The sequence below is a fragment of the Pseudopodoces humilis genome, chromosome 9 (assembly GCF_049639895.1).
Source record: "Pseudopodoces humilis isolate 2021_Gansu_Grassland_sample_001 chromosome 9, ASM4963989v1, whole genome shotgun sequence".
NCBI lineage: Eukaryota > Metazoa > Chordata > Aves > Passeriformes > Paridae > Pseudopodoces > Pseudopodoces humilis.
Genome location: NC_142208.1, coordinates 16677448 through 16697532, shown reverse-complemented (window position 1 = coordinate 16697532; position 20085 = coordinate 16677448). Strand labels below are relative to the sequence as shown.

Genomic DNA, 20085 nt, shown 5'->3' with positions numbered 1-20085 from the left:
CTTCCTTTTTTGAGGATGCAGCTCAGTTCATGGCTCTGCTTCTTTTCATTTTTGCCATAAGCCAGTTTCTTCTGGGGGTGGGCAGGTGGCAGGGAATTTTCTACCTTTTTGGGGATTCCCATTCCCCTGTTGCAGTGCTTGGGGTGAGAACAGTGAGGTTTTGACACCTGTGTGTGTGTCTGGCCACTTGAAGGAAAATCATCCCTCCTCAAATGATGCAATTTGAAATAAAATGTGTTCAGTGTGGGGACAGTGCTTAGCCACTGAACCATTCCAAATGAAATTAGAAGAGTTTTTGTCTCAAATTTTCTTCTGTCATCTCTAAAGTTTTGTTTCTCATCTTAATTTTGAAGAATAAATCCCAGGCACGTACCATGGTATGGGAATTATCTGAGATAAAGGTCTGACCTGGATGTTTCCTCCCAGAAGACTGGAACTGGTGGCTCAGAAAATCTTGTGGGACAGCTGCTAAGGGACAGGCAATATTTTAAGTCAAGGTCTCATAACTCATGGTACCAAAATCAGTAGTGATGAACAAGAGCCTGAATTCCTGGGACAGACACTGCTGGCAGCCGGTCTCCATGCCTGTCCTTGAGGTGATGCTGGGGTAAGAAGGTGATCCCTAACTACTCATCCTGAAGTGGTTGACTGGTGATACTCAGGGCCTGGGGTCCCTACAAGGCAAAGGAGAAGGTCCCCTGAGAAGAGTTTGTTCCATCGCTGCACAGCTGGGCTGTGCTTGGTTTTCCTTGTGCTGGGGTGTGCTTGCTGCTAAAGATCCTGCTTTCAGCCCCATGAGCCCAAGGTGGGACGCTGACTCTTGCTGAGAGATGGTCAAGGTTTTAGGGAGCTCAGGTGAGCTGTTTTTTCCTACCTTCTGGTTGTAGGTCCAGACAGCTCTGCAGTGCCAAACCAGCCTGGTACCTCAGGCAGGAGGCCGTGTTTACCTGCAGAGCGGGCTTTCAATAGCGCTTTGGTAATTGAGATGCACTGCTACAAATGGCAGGCAGGAAACTACAGGGACCTGATGTGTTAGCTACTCAGGACAAAAACATTGTCAGTTTTTTAGGCAAAAATGATGAAGATAGGGAAATGAGATGGGTTGCTTTGAATTTTTGTCGTCTGGGGGAAAAGGGGGCAAGAGAGAATCTTCTCTGTGCTGGCAGAGGCTGTGCTGAAGCAATGGACTGTGCAAAGTGTTACTTTTCTGGATGTTGTTGTTGCTTGGGGCTTTGGATTATATTAGCATGGAAAAAAATGCCTCCAAGGGAAGGGGCACAAATCACAGCTTGGCCAATAGGGAGGGAAAGAGGACTATAAAACAGAAAATCAATTTAATACTCAGTGGGTGTTTGCAGCGTGCTCACCCTTCCTTCAAATTGCCAAAGGAAAGATTAATTAAAGTTATATTGAGCAGCAAAAATTATGAAGGGGGTGAGATGGGGCTTGTGTAGTTCAGCTTTCTCCATAATTAATTGACAAAAACATTCTTGGATTTCATCACCCAGAACCTTGCCATCTCCTGCTTTTAAAGGGCAGCTGAAGCAATGCTGGATTTCCAAGACAGCATTGCTGCCTTGCAGGTTGAGCTAACAAGGGTCACTTCATGGGCACTTGAAGAAAGGGCTTCCTCTGTCAAATAATGTCACTGTGCTATTTATGTGTCTTATAATTTAAGATCAGACTACAAAATCCTTTTATCTGGATATGGTTTTGATTCCTGGTTCCCACTTCTAGTGAGATTGAGCTGTGGAGTGCAGGCCTTGGCAGGGGATGGAGACAGCTGGTTCTTGGGTCTCTTGTCTTTGTCTGCTGCCTTCATTTAACCAAAATAACTTTGGGCAGGGTGTGACAAAAGCTGTTGGAGAATCATGGCCATGGTGGAATGGACAGAATCCAGGAAGGATACCTGTGTCCATCAGGTAGCAGGACCGGGCCAGAGCTGCCTGGTCAGGAAAGCCAAGTGAGTTGCTGAGGTTGGTTTCACTTGAAAGGGAGTGAGGTCTCCAAGTGAATTTACCTGGTTTTGGGGTGGCTTTGAGGATGTTTGTCTGTCTGTGGTGGGGGTGAGCAGAGCTCAATCTCTATGTGTTTGTGAGCCCATGATAGCTCCTCTCCAAAGTCTGTTTCCTGCCTACACAAAAAATGTGGCCAAGAGGCACTCTGCAGACTGTGTACAGCTTTCAGGGAGAAAAATTCAGAGGTGCACAGGGGGAACCTGTAAGGCACTCTGAAGCACTGGGCAGCAGCAGCAGCCTCCAGCTATCCCCGGGCAGCGCTCTCGGATCAGGGTGCAGGTGTTTCACCATCTCAGGGCCCATAGAGGGAGCTGCTTTGCTGCCTGTGGCACGGCATTCCAGCTTCTTATGGCACGGCATTCCAGCTTCTTATGGCACGGCATTCCAGCTTCTTATGGCACGGCATTCCAGCTTCTTATGGCACGGCATTCCAGCTTCTTATGGCACGGCATTCCAGCTTCTTATGGCACGGCATTCCAGCTTCTTATGGCACGGCATTCCAGCTTCTTATGGCACGGCATTCCAGCCTCCTGTGGCACGGCATTCCAGCTGTGTGTGCTCACATATGCCCTCCTGCACTGCTCATTTTCCCAGGAATGGGTTCATTGATTATTGGATTGGTGTGACTACCGTGCTGAGGTAGAAAGGATGAAGACCTTGAGTGAGGGGGTAACCAGCAGCAGGAGAGCTGTGCATTTTATTTTAAAATGAAAATACCTTTCTCCCAACCTGATTCTGGCAAGCTCAATTGCTTGTTTTGTGGTTAAAATAACATGGTATTCGGTCCAGGGATAGCAAAGCTGAGCATTGTGTAAGCTCATGTGTATGTTTGCAGTTTTGAACAAACTCAAGCCCAAAGTATTTATTTATTCCTGCATTGTCACCTTCCAGGATAGGAAATCCATTGAATATTAATCAGGATTCATAACTGGGTGTCCTGCAGATCACTTCCCAAGAGAGGCTGCTTTAGGAGCACTACACATGATAATTTAGGCAGTTTAGGTTTCTGCAGAAATCTGAATAGGGGTTTGGACTCTGATTCCCAGGAGATTTTGATGTTTTTGAAATATTTGTTGCCGTTTAGAAGCAGGCCATGTTCATAGACATTCCTATGCAAACTGAGAGCAATTTCTGAAACAGAATGTGCTCCCTGGACAGGGGAACTTCCCACTGAAAATAGAATCACCAAGTCCCTATTGCCAGGACACCCCACTGAGGCCAGACACCAGCTCTGACTCCAAACACCCTTGCTGAGTGGAGCTGGTTACCACCAGAGCCTCCATGGAAGCTTATCCCCAAAGGTGGCCAGTGGGAAACTTCTGATCATTCCTACTGAGGAGAAACAAACTGATCTGGATGAAAACACAATGCCTGAATGTGGCAGTTTTTATGCTTTTTGTTTACTAGTCTCTCATCTTCCTTTTTCTTGAGTGTTTGATGCTCATGATCTGGCCCTTATTTCCAAGCTGCTGGTCTGGGATTTTTTCTCTCTTTTCTTTCACTCGTTTCTGCCTTATTTTGAGGCTTTGCTTTTCCCTCTGACACAGCTGTTACTTTGCCCTGAGGAATGTATTGAGTTTTTTCTCTAAGGTATAAATCTTAGCAAACTTCAGAACATTGTTCTGCTGGTTCCTGTGCCAGCAGGAGGTTCAGCAACCGACCTGTCTTCCTGCGAGAAAAGAAATATGGAGCTGCCGGGAACGTGCTTTGATCTGTTGATTTATTTTCTTATTGTTAGACTGCAAAGTGTTAGCCCTAACGAGAGCGTGGCTAGCCCTGAAAATGAAATCTCCCACCACTCAGACCAGTCAGTTTGGGAAGCATTCTGCAAATGCTCAAAAATAACTTGGCATGCTTTTGCTGGTGCGTGAGGAATTGCTGTTTGCCATGAGGTGGGATGTGTTACCATGCCCTCGTATGCCCAGCACCCCTTGCCAGGTGCTCCTGTTGCTCAGGTGGGAGGGACATTGTTTTTCTCTTGTACTATTTGGACATGGTACAGTCAGTTCTAGAACAAAAGGAACTAATTGGTGCCCTAGGACCTTTCCATAATGTACATGATGGGCAGAGATGTGGGTGGGGATAGAGACTGTGCCTTAGAGCTGCACATGTGATTGATCTCATGGGTGGGATCAGAGCACATCCTACCTTTGCACTGAGGCACAGAGGGTGTGGCTCCTCACTTGGGTGGCACAGCTGGGGCTGTGTCAGGCTGTGTCAGTCACCTGCCTGTGATGCTCACTGAAGATGCCAAGGTTAATTGTGCAAGCACTTCTTCCTTCTATATTTTGTACTGGCACAGGTCATGAGGTACCTCTGCTTGGGAGCCCAGATATTATCTACACACAGGGGCTGGGAATGCTAGTGAAAATTGAGTGTGGATTGTGAGTAGTGATGAAACATATCTGAGGCACCTACTTGGGTTCACACTGCTCTTTGTTTAACCTGCCCATTACTGTATTGCTCTGTGGGACACCTGGTCAAAAAGAGCAGCAAAACTGTGTTAGAACTCTTCTAGAAGGACTGAAAGGAAATCTGTCAGTGTGAGCTGTGCCAGCTAGCTGCAAATGCAGAGAAGATCCTTGGGCTGGTGACATACACAGCTTAGTGTGACCTCTTAGAAAGAGGGCCCCTTTGACTCAAATTGGAAGACATAGTCTTGAATCTAGGTTCAGATCCCATTCAGCACTTAAAACCTGCCATGTTTTAATAAAATCTTCAGATGGTGAGTCTGTATTTGAGGTGGAGGGGGGATGGAGGGTGCTTTCCTGGCAGGCAGGGGTATACATGCTTCCAAAGTCTCTCTTTCTGTCAATCTCTGTCACAACTGGTTCTGATCAGCGCTGGAGGGAAAATTGCAGTGGTCTCCCACAGCATGCAGAGGGTGACTGCTTTGCTGGTCCCTGTCATCAGGGTAAACCTATGGCCTATACTGATGCTGGAAGTGTGTCTTCCTGGCAAGAGTTTGTGGCAGGCAAATGGATGAAAGGATTGCTCCAGCTTGGTGGATGAAGATCAGTACAGACACAGACACTGAGTGATGTTTTTCAAGTATGGAGTTACATTTTTCTTCTGGCACCTCGAGTGGCTTATGTTCTTGTAGAAGCTTGTAACTTCTGTAGCTGACTGTGGTGAGGGTGAAGGATACCCATCCCCAGGAATTTGTTTTGAAGTGTTACAGATAAGCCTGGTTTTATCAAATTGCAGCAGTACATTTTGGGTTGAGATGTATTTTTAGGAACAATATTATTTAGTTTTCTGTCAGAATACCATAGTCTTTCGGTGATTTATTCTTTTCCGTATGTGTCTTTGATGGAGAGAAAAAAACCCAGAAATTACAAGATTCTTCTCAAAAAACCTGTATGAAACAGACTTTTCATGGAAAATGAAAGTTTTAAACAGTTGTAAACACTTCTGAATTGAATTCTCATGAGAGACAGCAAAATTATTTTTCTTCCCTGAAATATGATTGTGCTACTCAGAACCAGAGAAAGGAGAAAATGCAAGTGGGGAATAGGAGAAGGGCGGCTTTAGGGGGGAAGAAGCAAGCTGGAGGTGATTCACAGAGAAGGGGGTGAAGTTTTTAGAAAGACGCTTTGTGCTGTCACATTGCTGGGGACTCCCCAAAATATTACTGTGGCAAATAAGGACTGTGAAGACATTGATTGTTTTGGGCTCTGGATGTGGGGGAAGCACCTGGAAAAACTGTTGAGCCTGTCCTTTGCCCAGAAGGAAGCGTTCTCCTTCCCAGTGTCACCTACCCTACTTTCCTGGTGTCATGGCACCTCTGTGCTCAGCACAAAATTCAGACGTCAGCCTGTGGACTGTTTTCCTGTGGGAGAAATGTGCTGAGACTGCAGACAGCTTTCCAGGCTGCTTTTTTTCATTTTGGTGCTGAAATTGTTTGTTAAACACAGTCATCCTTCCCCTTTGCCCAGCAGACAAATGCTGTCTGGTTGCACATGCTGAGGGGGTGGTGAGGTTCAGCATTCAGGTGGTTGGTGCAGGTTACCAGTCCAGCAGAGAAGCAAAGTCTCTCACATTGGCCCCATCAAGCTCAGTAAGAGCTGCTCTGTTCTTACTATCCAGAGCAATTGATGTGTTTTCTCAAAGAAAAGCTGGCATGCTGCTGCACTGTGTGTTAAGAGTTTGCACCTGGGTGTATACTACAGAGCTCTGCCAAGAGAAACTCTGGTTTCCAAGCTTGTTAGCCTGCTGTTTGGAGATTTATATTCTTTCCTTTTTCCCTTTTCCCTTTTCCCTTTTCCCTTTTCCCTTTTCCCTTTTCCCTTTTCCCTTTTCCTTTTCCCTTTTCCTTTTCCCTTTTCCCTTTTCCCTTTTCCCTTTTCCCTTTTCCCTTTTTCCTTTTTCCTTTTTCCTTTTTCCTTTTTCCTTTTTTCCTTTCCCTTTTCCCTTTTCCCTTTTCCCTTTTCCCTTTTTCCTTTTTCCTTTTTCCTTTTTCCTTTTTCCTTTTTCCTTTTCCCTTTTCCCTTTTCCCTTTTCCCTTTTCCCTTTTCCCTTTTCCCTTTTCCCTTTTCCTTTTCCTTTTCCTTTTCCTTTTCCTTCTTTTTTTCTTTCTTTCTTTTCCTCCCACATTAAATTAAAAAGGAGAACTTAGTAAAAGAAACCAGAAGGTATGGTTTGAGATGCTTCATTTGCCAGCAGGCTCTGAACTTGTGACCCTTTAAAATAAAGTACTTGGGCTTTCCTGTGGGATGGCTCCCTCTGGGTGGAGGCAGGCTTTCAGACTTGCATGTCTTTGGGAAGGGGACTTTGACAGCACAGGAGAAGTTGCAGTGTAGCATTCTCAGCCAGGACTTCCAGCAAGGAAAATTGTTCAGCTGGTTGGGGACTGTGATAAATCACGGTTCCCCTGGAGCATGCTGGGACTGCAGAGAGCTGGAAATAAATGCCAGGGAAATTCTGCTTTTGTAGTGGGCTATCTTTCAGGATGATGTATGGCTTTGTAACAGAAAGAGATCCCATTGCTAGAACTGGGGGGAAACTGCTGCCTTCCATTGGGAAGGAAAAAGTAACGATTCCATTGGTGTAAATCCATGCTGCAGGATTGCCCTGAAAGCTGTGTTTTGGCATGGCTAGCTTAGCCTGAGAAACAGACTGTGTGGTACTAGTGGAAAAGAGCCACTGAGAGCCCAGGGTGGTGGCAATTAGCTGGGACAGTAGGTTGACAAGAGGATAGGGAATGCTGGCAGGTGGCCAGTACAGTAATGCCTTACCAAACGTGGCTGGGGAGGTAATTGGATGACATGGGATGCCATTTGCATCTCTGCCTCTTGACTGCCACATTGTTCTGGGCAGGTAATTTCTGTGGATGGAGAAAATGTCTTCTCCTCAGATTGCAGGAAAAAGAGCATGTTTGGCTGTACTGGTAGACTTGTTACCTGGTGGGGATCTGCCTGTGCTTTGTGTTCTCTGTTCGAGTGATGGCTTGGATTGCCCAGAGGTTGGGGAGATCCCGAGTTCTGTGTTTGTGTAGCAAATGGAGGGTCTACCCTAGTTACTAATGATGTTGGTCTGTGTATACATTTGTCACTATGTCCACTTCTGGGACTGGGTTTTGGTAGCAATTTTAAAGAGACCCTGTCAAAAAGCTGGAGCCAGCCTCTCTTGAGGCTGCCATGGCCAGGTAAACAGGGGAGACGGCTTTATCCCAGGGAAAGGGAGAAGCAGCAGAGTCACCCTCTGCTCATGCCAGGGTTCTGCTGCTTGTAGCAGGCAGTAGCAAGCAAAGATTTATTTCCATGCCCTCATCCCAGACCAGTGACATAGGCAAATGCTCTTGTACTGAGGTGCTGAGATGCAGAGTAGAGGAATCAGGTGTTACATCAGAACCAGTACCACGTTGTGTCAGAGAAAACTCTTAGTTAACCTTTCTTAATGCAATTGCCATGGATCTGATTGCAAGTTTCTGATATTCAGGCAAAGGTCTAAATTCCATTTGATCTTGGCAGTAAAAGGGAGACGATTGGTAAAGCACATTGATTTCTCAGGCCTAATGTGCTTTGATCAGTTATGTTTCTAGTGTAGCAACAGGATGGTTTTCCCCCTCAAGGTAATGTAAATGTTGACTTAACAAGAAAAGTAAAAAGAAGTTTCATCAAATCTGGTCATTGTTGTAGACAGTGCCTTAGCATTGTTCCTTGTCTGTCTGACTGAGCTCTCTTCAACTGTGTCATTAATTAATTTGCTCTGTTTTTTCTTATTTTTCATCAGCCTGTACAGGCTTCTTGTATGAGTTTTAAGAGCTCTGTAATCTGTTTATCTCTGAAAGATCTGCTAGGCTTGGTCAGCTGCCTCATTGCCTGTGTGTTTATTTTGTTCAAATTCTCAAAATGGTACCTACACACTATGCAGCATCAACTCAGCCAGGATACTCCAGGGGTATAATTTTTTGCACTCAAATGATTTCTAGTCTGTTTCTCTGAGCTGTGAATGTCAAGTGATACGTTTGTTTACCTTATTTTGCTGACTTCTGACTGAAATTCAAATATTTTTACAAAATTAAAAACTCTTCAAACTTAAATCTAAGGAACTGATCCACAAGGGGACAAATAACTGGTGTTTCTTTAGCGAAGTTGAAGTGGTAGGCTGGCTCTCAGGTTGGATTGGGACCAATGCAGTGTGTCTGGGTGTGTGAGGTCCCGTAGCTTTTGGGTATACACTGCTGAGCTCAAGTGCTTCACTGCTGTCCTGCAGACTTATACACATTGTTCACTCTGAGCTGTGACTTACCCAGGTCCATCACAGGCTTTAATGAGGAGTGAACACCACCTCGTTGAGAGTCACACCTGTATGGAGTGGCACAAGGAGTCCCAGCTAATCATCTCATTTTGGTGGATCTGTGTTGTGACTTAATGTAAGCGCTGTCCCTTGGCCTCCACTGATGTCCACTCTTTGTACTTTCAGAACTTTGACCTTTTTCTGGTCCATGAAGTCATTGCCTTTCAGGTGTGCTCCAAGTCAGATGGGAACTGTACCTTCCTTCCAAAATAAAAACTAAACTAATTGCACTTTGTTTCTCTCCAGCTGCCTTTTGGGGAGATATCGCTTTAGATGAAGATGATCTGAAGTTGTTTCAAATAGACAGAACTGTTGACTTAACAAAGCACTCAGATGGCAACGCAAGACACACTTCAGGTAAGGGCAGCCCTGGGGTGGTGATGCCTTTTTTCACCTGGTTTTGTCCTTAGGGAAGGGGGACTTCCACTTCACTCGTGTTGCTGTTCCCACAGCCGGGGCAGTGTGTGCGGAGCTTAGTTATGGCACTGAGCGTGGGATCCTACTCTGAAATTTGTTAAAGAAAAAACAAGTCACAATGTGATGTAGCCAAATCCTATCTCGTCTGAGGGAGATTTTCATATTTATAGCACTGGTCTTTTTCTATGAGGAAATACCTTTTTGCTAATTTGGAAGGAAATGTGTTTGAAGTTGGGCACTCAGTTTGTCAGGAGTTCTGACTCTTATTGTGCTCCTTTTTCTTTCACTGTATGATCTTAATGGAATAACACATTTTTTCAGCTGTTTACCAAGTAAAACCCACTGCAGTCATGCATACAGACTGCCCTAGAAGTGATACCCTAATCAAAATAGGTTAACAATTGCACTGATTTTCTGTAAAGCGTGTGCTCATTTTGTCCCCCGATGCAGCTCTAATGTATGCTCGGTCTCATGCCAGACCAAAGGTGTTTCTTGACTCAGGAACTCTGACTGGACTCCAGCTCTAACAGTCTCTGAAACACTCTGCAGGTGGTTCAGAGGGCTCCCCACAGTGTTTTTCCCTCTAGTTCACTTTATGCAGCAAGAGAAATTGCTGGAAGTCTGAGCTCTGAGAGGTACCTGAGGGATTGGAGACAAAGAAGGTCAGAACAAACTTCTGTTTTTCTTTGCTGTTCTGCCTCTAGGTTAGCAAGTAGGGTGAGAGAGTGGGTAGAGGCAAAAATCAATGAAATTGTATATTCACCTGACCACTGTGCAACTCAGCTCTTTTATCATTTGAAAGCACTGGTGGCTGGTTCTCTTCCCTTGTAACTGCCTAGCTTTGGCTTCAGAGCATCTAAGTACCATGGAGGTCTGATTTGGGGATGAGTGTTCCAGATTCCCATTGGGATGAGGGTGAAAGATGATACATCCAACAGAGGCATATTTAATTGTCAGTGTAACTGAAATTCTAGATAGAGAAGGGCTGTCCAGTTCTTCAGATTATGGGTAGCTACCTGGAAATGCCATTGTCCTGCATTGCCATGTCACTTAGCTCATTCATGTCGTGCTTTTGGCACACATTCTTAGGTGGTAGGTTATTAGGAGCAGAAGACATATCAGAAAATGAGGACTAAGTGGGACAGGCAGCATTAATCTCTTTCACATCCCTTTGTTGATTCCTGAAGTTAGATGAGGACACTACTGGGAAAGCAAAGTCAGATGATGTTTGAATGTATCGGTTTTCTCTGGTAACTTTTTTAGTTGTCATGTCTAGTGCATTTCTTTCACTTGGCACTGGTGCCAGACCTGTGCCATCTGGAAAATGAACTGGATTTTATAACTCACATTTGTACCATGTAATGCTGGCTCTGGTCTCTAACAGCCATGGCTTGTGTGGTGTGGTTGGACCAGTCTCTTCCTTGCACTTTTTACTGGTGCATCATACAATGCTTTGCCTTGGGTGAATGGGGATGTCACCTCACTTACTTTGCCTTGTCCTCATCTCTAGCAGGTATCATTTGTAGCCCTGGGAGTGCAGCTGACAAATGGGCAGCCCCTGTGACAATGATGCTTTCTGAAGAGCACACACAGGGGGATCTCTATGGTCACCTGCCCTGTGAGGGGCTCTCTGCAGGGGCAGGAAGGGTTGATTTTTCTCTTGTGAGGCTTGTTTGAGACTCATGTGAATTGTAAGAGGGTGGCCTACTTCAGCATGGTGGAAATTGTGCTCCATTCTTCCCTGGGAGAAAATCCTAGTCCCTGTTTTATTTCCAGTGGGAAGAATGCAACCTCTGTACAGAAACAGCCTAAGACCCTTTATGAATGGAACCCCTTGAATTATAACATTTCAGAGTTTCCTAAAGCTGTTAATCGGATTAGTTGTATAGTGGAGGAAGTACTTAATACGTATATACAGACACACAGGCTCTGCAGATCTGGGAGCTGCAGTTCTGAACGTGTTATTAGGCCAGGCATTCTTCTTGCCTGCTGCTGTTCCTGTGTTCCCAGAAAATGCTGTTCAGCTGGGAGGAGAAGGGAAGACTGTGCCACACTGCTAGGCTGTTTATAGGTGTGCACCCTAACAGCTTGTGGGGAGCACCTGCAGCTGTCAGGCTCTGCAGGAAGATTGAGGTTCCCATGTGCTTAGGAGTGATGGGGCACGTGGTCCTCTGGATCCAACCACATTGTACTGCTTGAGGGAAAGCTGTGCCTTGCCTGGTAAAGACAGAGACTGTCAGATGTTTCAAGTTTTCCCCTTCTTCATCCTCTCCCAGTCATTGTCCAGAAAATAGCTAGGTACTTCTCTGGGTCCTTGGGAGAGAGGGGCAGGGAATCAGAGAGCTGTTTGGATTCTGCCACAGAACTCTGTACTGAGCTTAATTTCACAGCATGAGTGTGCTTCAGGCTTGTTTTCTCCATTAATTTCCTGCTTGCAGAAATGCCATGTTCATTTTTCAGAAACTAAAAATTTGTGATCCTGCTTTAGAGTGGAATGCCTTGAAGTTCAGTGTTTCCAAGAATCTTCTCAGCAAATATTTGAGTTAGTGTTTTATTCCTAGTATCTGAAAACAATGGACCGAATAGCATTGTCTTCTTGGTAAAGTCACAGAGCAGGATCGTGGTTCCTTCCCTCTGAGGAATGCTGGCTCAGGGCTCTCTGGCAATCCCCTCAAAAACTGCTCATGTGGATTTTAGGGTGGCTGTCTCCTTGGTACTTTACTTCAGTGCTCCAGCAATGATGTTCCTCTTTGGCTTTGTCTGGATTTCTCTGTCCAGTAATCTCTGCCAGATTCTTTTGTGTTAGTGGTCACATTGGGAATTGAAATGACACATGGATTTGCATCACTTGTGTTATGTACTTTAAGCCTTCTGGAGTGCAGCATGTGACCTGATAGTCCTACTTCATGTGAGCAGTCTCATCTGCTCCAGAGGTGCTTCCTTCCTAAAAATTTATCAGGAAGAGTACAAGCATCTGAAAATGGCAGTAGGTTTTCAATAGCATGTTGTGTGCAAATAACCTTCTCTGGTGCATTTATACAAGTGGAGTTTTCTTCAGGCCCTGTTGAGGGAAAGGCAGGCATGGTGGTGGTCTCTGGCTGAGTGGAGCCCATTTAATCAAAGTAGTTGTTAGGTGTCTGCATGTTGATCTCTGTTGACTTGGCTAAAGCTCTGAGCTGTGTGAGTTAGTAGAGGGTATTTGCATGTGGTGCAGATTAACTGTGAGTGGATGCCAGGAGATGGGCTCTTCCAAGAGGGCTCGGAGCTACCAACTAGATGATTGCTTGTCAAGACCCTTTCATGATTTCCCTGAAGGTTTTTTCTAAAGCACTGTCCTCCAACCCAATCTTAGATTGTGATTGTTACATGACTTCTGGGCTCGTTTCCACAGGTCTCTCAACCTCAGCCCTTTTACCTGAAACCTAGTTTTACTCTCATCAATGATCTGGCAAAAGAGCTGTTTAAAGTTGAACATTTGACCTTTCTTTGAGTTAAGATTTTTCTAATTTTCTAAACCAGGATTTTTATTTTTTTTTCATCATTGGCTGTTCTCCTTTGAACCTAAGTTCTAAACTCAGAGACTTGCTTATGATATCTTTGTTTGTTGCTTTATATTATAAGATATTTTGCAGACCAAACTGTCCTCCACATCACCTGCTCATCCTGCTGTCACCATCTGTAATACCATAAAAAATCTGCCAGACAAGGAATTTCTCCTCTTCCTTAAAAATGTTTTGCAGCTAGAAGAAGGGACAAACAATGAGGCATATTGTTAAAATGCAGGTCTTAGCTGCCTCCCTCTGCTTCTATGGGATCAAGTTTAGATGTTATGTTTACTATGAAAATCAGGTGTTCTCATGCAGTGGTGTTGAAATGGATACCCTCAGGATTTGAACCTTTAGAGAGACAGTAATGGTTCAGAACATAATGAAATGAATCTGTTACTTGGAGATCTGCCAGTGACTGCTATCTCAGCAAGCCCATGCATCACCAACTCCTAATCGCTTTGATGAAAGATTTTTCAAAAAGCTTGTAGTTCTGAAAAGTTTCTCATATTTTTTTTTAAACTCTAGTGAAAATATTTACTTTTACAATATAATTTAGTTTAGAAGAAATTTGACTGAAAGCTTTGAGGATTCATCTGCTGCAGTGAGAAAAAAAGAGAATCCAGAAGCAGGCTGGGAGATTGCAGTGTCACCTCTCTCTTGGACCCAAATGAGTCCACTGGTACAAGGTGATTATCTGCTGAAGCATTAGCCACAGAGGAAGAAAACCTTATTTCTTGCCATGCCTCTTAGAGGTATGTGTCCGTTTAATGCTAACTGGCTTGATTTAAGTTTTTACTGGCATTTTAGGGATTATGAGGACTTTTCTGATACATTGCCCCTTTACCTGATTTTTGTATCATAGAGACAGCCAGTTTATAGTCCTGAAAGGCACCTCTGTTAGTATGAAGGGCACGTCTTTTCAGGGTTTGGCAGCAGCAGATCAGAAGCCAAGGGGGTCTGGCTGCCCTCACTGCTGCCATGCTGTGCTGGGCTTGCTGCTGAGAAGCTGACTCCATATCTCACTGTCGCCAAGAATGCTTTTCAAGAACAGTCTAAACAAGTTTTCTTTACCTCTCATCCTGAGAGGTTTTTAGGCTCATGGCTTGAAGGCCTTGATGAGCCTTTCACACTGCCACAAATGACTGGCAGAAGAAATTCAAAGAGCACCTTTTCTAGCTAGAGTAATACTTCAGATAACAGTGCAGCTGGGAGAGGGATATATTTGAATCCAGGCTCTCTACTGAAATCTGGGGAAACAGAGGCTGCTGTCAGTGACTGGAGGCTCTGACAGAAAATTCATGCAGATAATTCTCTGACAAATGAGGCAGACAGGAGTCCTGCATTAAAACTTCTCTTAAGAGCAGGGACCTGGTTCATTGGCAGCAGCTCTGCTGGTCTTGAGTGTGCTGTGAAAATACAGGCAGCTACTCTGCTGCCCCACCACATCTGCACAAGGACCAGCAACAGGGTGCTTTGGTTTTTATTATTTTAAGATGCTCGTGGTGACTGTCTCTGGTTCCATTCTTGAGGGAAAAGCATTGATTCCCATGTAAGCTGGGTTTGCTTGCTGGATAGGTCGCTGGAGAGAAACGCTCCTGCTAAGACTTGTGCTGCTTAACTTCAGGGTGGAGAGCAAGACCTCCCTTGCTGGAATTAAGTGGAATACTTAAGGTACTGGTGGCAGTCACAAGCAGGATTTCTGCTGTTTCACTTTGTGAGAGCTTGTGTGCTTATATCAGGGTCCTCTTGAACGCTACTTGTGTGTTTCTAGTGAAATTTAACTTGGTGCAAAATATACTTCTAGAAGACTGCAAAATCCAGGGATTTAGACCATGACTAACTGAGATTCCAGGGAAGATCTGATTTATAGATTTGAAAGCAAGACTGTTAAATTCAGCTGACTTGACACATGCTTGCCAAACTCAGCTGTTTTTCCCCTTGTAACTCATATTTGGTGCTCTACTGTAGTGTCACTTGATTCAGGGTAGGAGTGGGCGTCAGCATTGCTGGATTTCACAGAACCACAGAGTCATAGCATTTAGGGCTGCTTGGAGCCCAACCTTTAATTCATTTAGGCTTACAGCAAGTCTATGGGTTGTGCTAACTTAACCTGAGCTGTATTGGTCATAATTGGCCAGGAGCAGCGCAAGTAACTTTGTACGTGCTGTAACATAACCCACATCTGTGAACTCTCTGCAGGGGTCTGCTGTTTCCCTGGGAAATCTTTAGTGAAGGTTGCTTCCTCCTGTGTGAGTAGAGGAGCATCTTTGTTCCAACAGACCTGTCTGAGGGCTCTGTCCAGCTGTCTGCATAGCTCCTTTCAGATTTCCACAACACATGACATGCGCTCTGGGGATGTCTCTTTGCAATCCAGGCAGATTCTTAACAGGAAGAGGAGTCCCAAGAGTGGAAAGGTAGGTGCCTAGAGCCTAGCCTGATGCTGAGGTTTGGTTAGCTGTGCCAAATGATTTTCCTATGACTAGCCCAAATGTTTACCTCTGTAAGTCGATTCAGTCAGGGGTTTTACCAGAGCAGAGAACCATGAAATGAATTTCCCACAGTTCTGTAGTTTGTAAGGCAAAGCAGGAGCTCCCCTTTGGAAGAACTGAGTAAGTCCTCTAGGGCCAAGAGTGTTCTGCTTTTCTGAATTACCCCATCCCAAATATACACTTCTGTGCAATAAGCCAGTGATCTTCTCTTTGCAGGAAAGCGTATACTGTGGGTTTTTTCTCCCAGCCCAGGGTCTTAGTCCTATTTCAGCCTTCTCAGACTTGGCTGTTATCTCCAGCACAAAGACAACTGTCTAGGAATCCCATACACTTAGCTGATGAACCTTCTCATTCCCCCTGTAGATAAGACTCTTCCACTAGAAAATGCCTATCTTTGGGTTTGATATTTTCACACCAAATGCTTTTCTTTATGGGTTTCTGAGTGTCAGCGTGAAGTCTTTCCTGGAAATTATTGAGAGAGATTTTGCTCATCTTAGGGATGCACTGTTTCTAGTCACAGGACTAGAATCTGCCAGTCTGGTGCTTGATGGTAGGAGAGGAGAGAAGGGGACCAAGTCAAGATGCCGAAGCATGGAGCATGTATGTGTGCAAAGGGGACGGATCTCCCTTGTAAGGTTGGAGGAGAAACCTTGAGTCAGGAGAGCACGGCTGTCAGGAGCAGGGAAGTCAGATTGTTGGCCACATCTGCCTGTTCTCAGGGACTGCCAGTGCCTTCCTGTGCAGTGAGTGCTGCTTGTGATCTGCCTGAGCAGCAACAAGAGATGCCAGAGTCTTTACTCCACCTGTCCCACCAACAGATATGCAGGCTCTGGTTTTCTTTCAGCTAGAGTCTTTCCAGTATGGCATTTTGCTTTGAAACCAGGTGGGACTACTGGGCTTGCAGTATTCCTTTACACACTTGGCTGTGTTGTTCCAGACTTGTGACAAACAGAGAAATGACATCTATCTCCTTTTTCCCCTTTGCTTGTAATAAAGGTTCTGCAGGGCAGGGTGAAGACAGTCCCAAGCAATAGGTGCTGAGTACACCTGAATGGGCAGAGCACAGCCTGAATGACACAGCTCTCTTACTTGCTCCACATTTCCTGTGGACTAAGATGTTCTTTTTCCTCTTGTCTAAGCTCCCAGTGGCAGCTGGTCACATGCACCACAAAGTTTGTTTTGTAAATGCACTGTTCCCTGAAATCAAGTTTTCTGGTTGGTGGCCTTCCACCTGTCAAAATAAGTGGTTTGATTTCTGCCGTGCAGTCAATGTTCAGCCTTACACAGTTTTTCTTAGTGGTTTTATGAGCTCTGCAATATTGCTCAAATGAATCCGTCCAAGCAATAAAACTTTCTCCATTGTAACAAAAGTCCCCAGCTATTTCAAACTCTGCCACTTACTCATTCTTAGTGGAAACTTTAGTTGTGCTTATCTTGTGAGTCACAATTTATATGCTTCTTTCAGAAATCATCCAGGAAGGCAAGTAACTCAGTATCACTCTTGTCAAATGCTGCACTTCAGAAATTAAATAGCATGGATTTTGTTAATGAGCAATTAACATTATTTAAGCACCCAAAACATCTGCAGAAACTATCCATTGATGCCGTGGTTGAAGCTGCTTCCAAACAGCCTGTTTCTGTAGTTTCCTCCTATTCAGCATGGTGCCACCATCAGCTTTGAGCATAGCTGCAGCTTTGGGCATAGCTGCTGCAGCTCCTGCACAGATGATGCCAAATCCCTGCTGCTCCCCACCCAACTTTGCCAGGTTTTGGCTTCCAGCCCCACTACTTTTCCTGTCCTCAAGGGTCTCTTGGGCACATCTAAAGCACCTGGAAGTTGGCACTATTAACCCTTTCAGGAGCTGGGGTAATCACCATGTAGGAGCATATATAACATCTGATTTCTGTTTGCAACTGTCGTGCTCTTGATCGCTCTTAATTAAATTTTCTTTTGCTCTCGTCTACAGCTGGTGTATCACATTTGGAGGCTGTTCATTTTACTGATGCCAGAAGAGTCTGAATGGTCTTTTGTGTTTAAGTGGAGGTTATTAAATAGCTTTATATTAATTAACTGTGATGAAGGGAACACATGGGCAAATGTACTTGAGGAGATCAGTTTATCCATATGGAAATTACATTGAAAGTTAAATCCATTACCCTAATTGTAAAATTCGACAGTGCTTAGCCAATAACTGTGGAATTGACTAAATCATGCATTTGTGCTTCAGAGCTGGGCAAATGCCTAGTTTCCTTGAATATTTGCTCAAATGAAAAATTGTATTTGCCTCAATTGCATATGCTGCCTTGTCATTTCTGAGAGTGTTTTAGGCAAATGAGTTTAGAGGCGGAAACAGTCCATGAAAGAGTAGTATCTAATATGCTCTGAGAGCTGTCATTGCAGGATGGTCACCCTGAAAGACTGGCTGGATTGGCTGTCTTGACCCTCAGGCTCACTACTTTCAAGCAGGCATGTTGCTGTGTCCACAAAATAAAAGTAGCTTACATTGGTCAGAAAAATGTCTGGAAGGTCCAGGGAACAATCAATTGCCAAAATGGCTTTTTGGATTATAGCAAACAGCAAATAAATTAGAAGTTGTAAACTGCTCGTGGTTGATTCTGAACAGAAAGGGGTTACATTTGTGGAATGAATGTGTTCACTTTGAACCACTTGTTCAGGCTTAATTTGGAGACAAGGCTGATGCTTGTAGCTGCAGTGGACAAAACCCCTTTGCTGCAGCTCCTCTTTTCAAATGGTGAAGACAAAGTATTTATTCAGCTGTCAAGTGGGGAAAGAAAGCAAATTAGTTTTAGGCTGGAACACTGGACTGTGTTTGCTGTTGTATTTCTGAGGCCAGATGGTGACTTGGACAGCCCTGGGGAATGGGTAACAAGTTTCTCCAGGGCAAAGATCAGAAGCAAAAGGAAATATTCAGATTATCTTGCAGTTCCACTTCCTAGAGAGGAAAAGGGAGTGTGAGATGCATCAGGCTGTGTTAGGGAGGGGATTAGCCACTCCTTTTCTTCAGTTGTTGCTCTTGCTGAATCCTGGAGTCAGTTTGTGGTAGAGTGGGTTTGAGACCTGTGTCTCCCTGCAAACTGCAGCTGTCCCTGGGAAGGACAGGGCAGCTCCAGCAGCACCTCCTGGGGCAGCTTGCTCTGTGAGGAAAGTGCCTCTGCCCTTTGTCCTCAGCTCCCCCATGGCTCTGCTAATGACAGCAAACTATTTGGGCACCTGTTTCACCAAGGAGTCAGGGAAGACCTTGGGGAAGGAGATGGTCTAAGGTTACCTAACAGTGGCTATATTTGGCTTGTGCTTCCAAAGTGGTTTAAGTCCCACTTGTCTAGCCTCAGTGCTGGTCCCTGCCTCAGTTTCCCTGGTTTGGCAGCTGGTTTCAGGTGCTCTTTAAATGAGCTGTGGTGGAGTTGGTAGGTAACCAAGCAGATGAGCTGTCTCAGCTATCTTGGGCTGCTCAACTGCCTGTTAAACACGATTCAGGCTCCCAGGGCATCAGAAGGTACCAAAAACTCTCCAAGAAGCTCCAGGACTGTGAATGTCTGAATGTCTAGGTAGAAAGTGAAGTGGAAGAAAGGTCTCTCTAGTGGAACAAAACATTCTCCGTGGAAGGAGTTTTAATTCCATTCAAACATAACTTAGCTTCCCATTTAAGTGTTTTCATTTTGAGTTAAGTTTTATCCAGTATAAACAAGGTAGGGGGAAAACAAGAGGATTAGGAATGCTGAAGGGGAGGAGTGGCCTGGCTGGGCTGCTGAGTGCCCCAGGCTCCCTGGAAGCCTCAGCTGGAGCAGGGCAGGGAGCTGCTGCAGGGCAGCACAGGGAACAGGGCATGGCCCTATCTGGAGCAGCTTGGGGTGCACTGAGGCTGAAGAAGTGAGACTTCAGGTCAGCTGGAAAGAAATGTCAGCCAAGGAGGACTGTGAGGTTGGTACTGTCTTCTAGGACAGCAGTGAGAGAACCCAAGCCAGCTTGTACAGTTTCCTTATTGCCTGCAAGTTCACTTGTTTCTCTTTCTTTCCAAAAGAGAGACGGGGAGGGAAGGTGATTTTTGTGAATTGAGAGGAATGTAACAGAGAGGGAGACACCTGTTAGGAATAGATCCTGATCCATCAGATTGACAAGAAATCAAGTGCAAGGGGATGGGGATAGTTGGTACTATGCATTGCTCAATTTATATGCTGGGAAGGGAGAAGCCTTACACCATGTGTGGGGACCTGGCTAAACAACAGGGACATGCACATGGCCAGAATGCTCACGTACTCACTTTAGCTTTTCATTTTCACTTATCTCAGTAAAAACACTAAAGCAGGGCTCTTTCTCACTGGAAGAAACCAGTGAGATGATGCAGGTTGTAGGTAACTTTTTTCTTTCTTTCATCTCTCATTTATCCATCTTTTTACTCTAGGGAATAGAATTGATCATTACAGCCCATGAGAAAAGACCCCTTTCAGACTTCTCAGTCCTTCCTTTTATCCAGAGAATGTTGATCCCCTCAAGCATTGACTCTCATTTGAAAGGTTGATGGAGAGGTTGAGTCAGATTGTCCCCTTTCTTGCAATGCCTCTTTAAAGACAAGGTACATCACTGTATAAAAGTGATGTTGCCACTTCCAGAAGAGGGGGGAGTATCCAGGGAAAATATAAGGTGTTTGGGAATGGTGCTGCCTGCCCTTCTTCTCTGCCTGCCATACCACTCCAAATATAGATGGCCAGCAGAAGGTCTTGGTCCATTAAGTACTTTGCAGCTCATGTCTGTGGCAGCCCTGGGTTTGCTTAGCTGTACTCACCTTCCTCCTC

General features: G+C 44.9%; 1 protein-coding gene across 1 annotated transcript in view; it reads left to right on the top strand.

Moving 5' to 3' along the window:
- The window catches only part of TLL2 (tolloid like 2), an 85958-nt gene that overhangs the window by 22805 nt on the left and 43068 nt on the right, over positions 1–20085 (top strand). The window contains exon 2 of the mRNA XM_014250242.2: positions 9066–9176. Within this exon, the coding sequence (XP_014105717.2) occupies positions 9066–9176 (111 nt within the window). The remainder of the gene's footprint in view (positions 1–9065; positions 9177–20085) is intronic.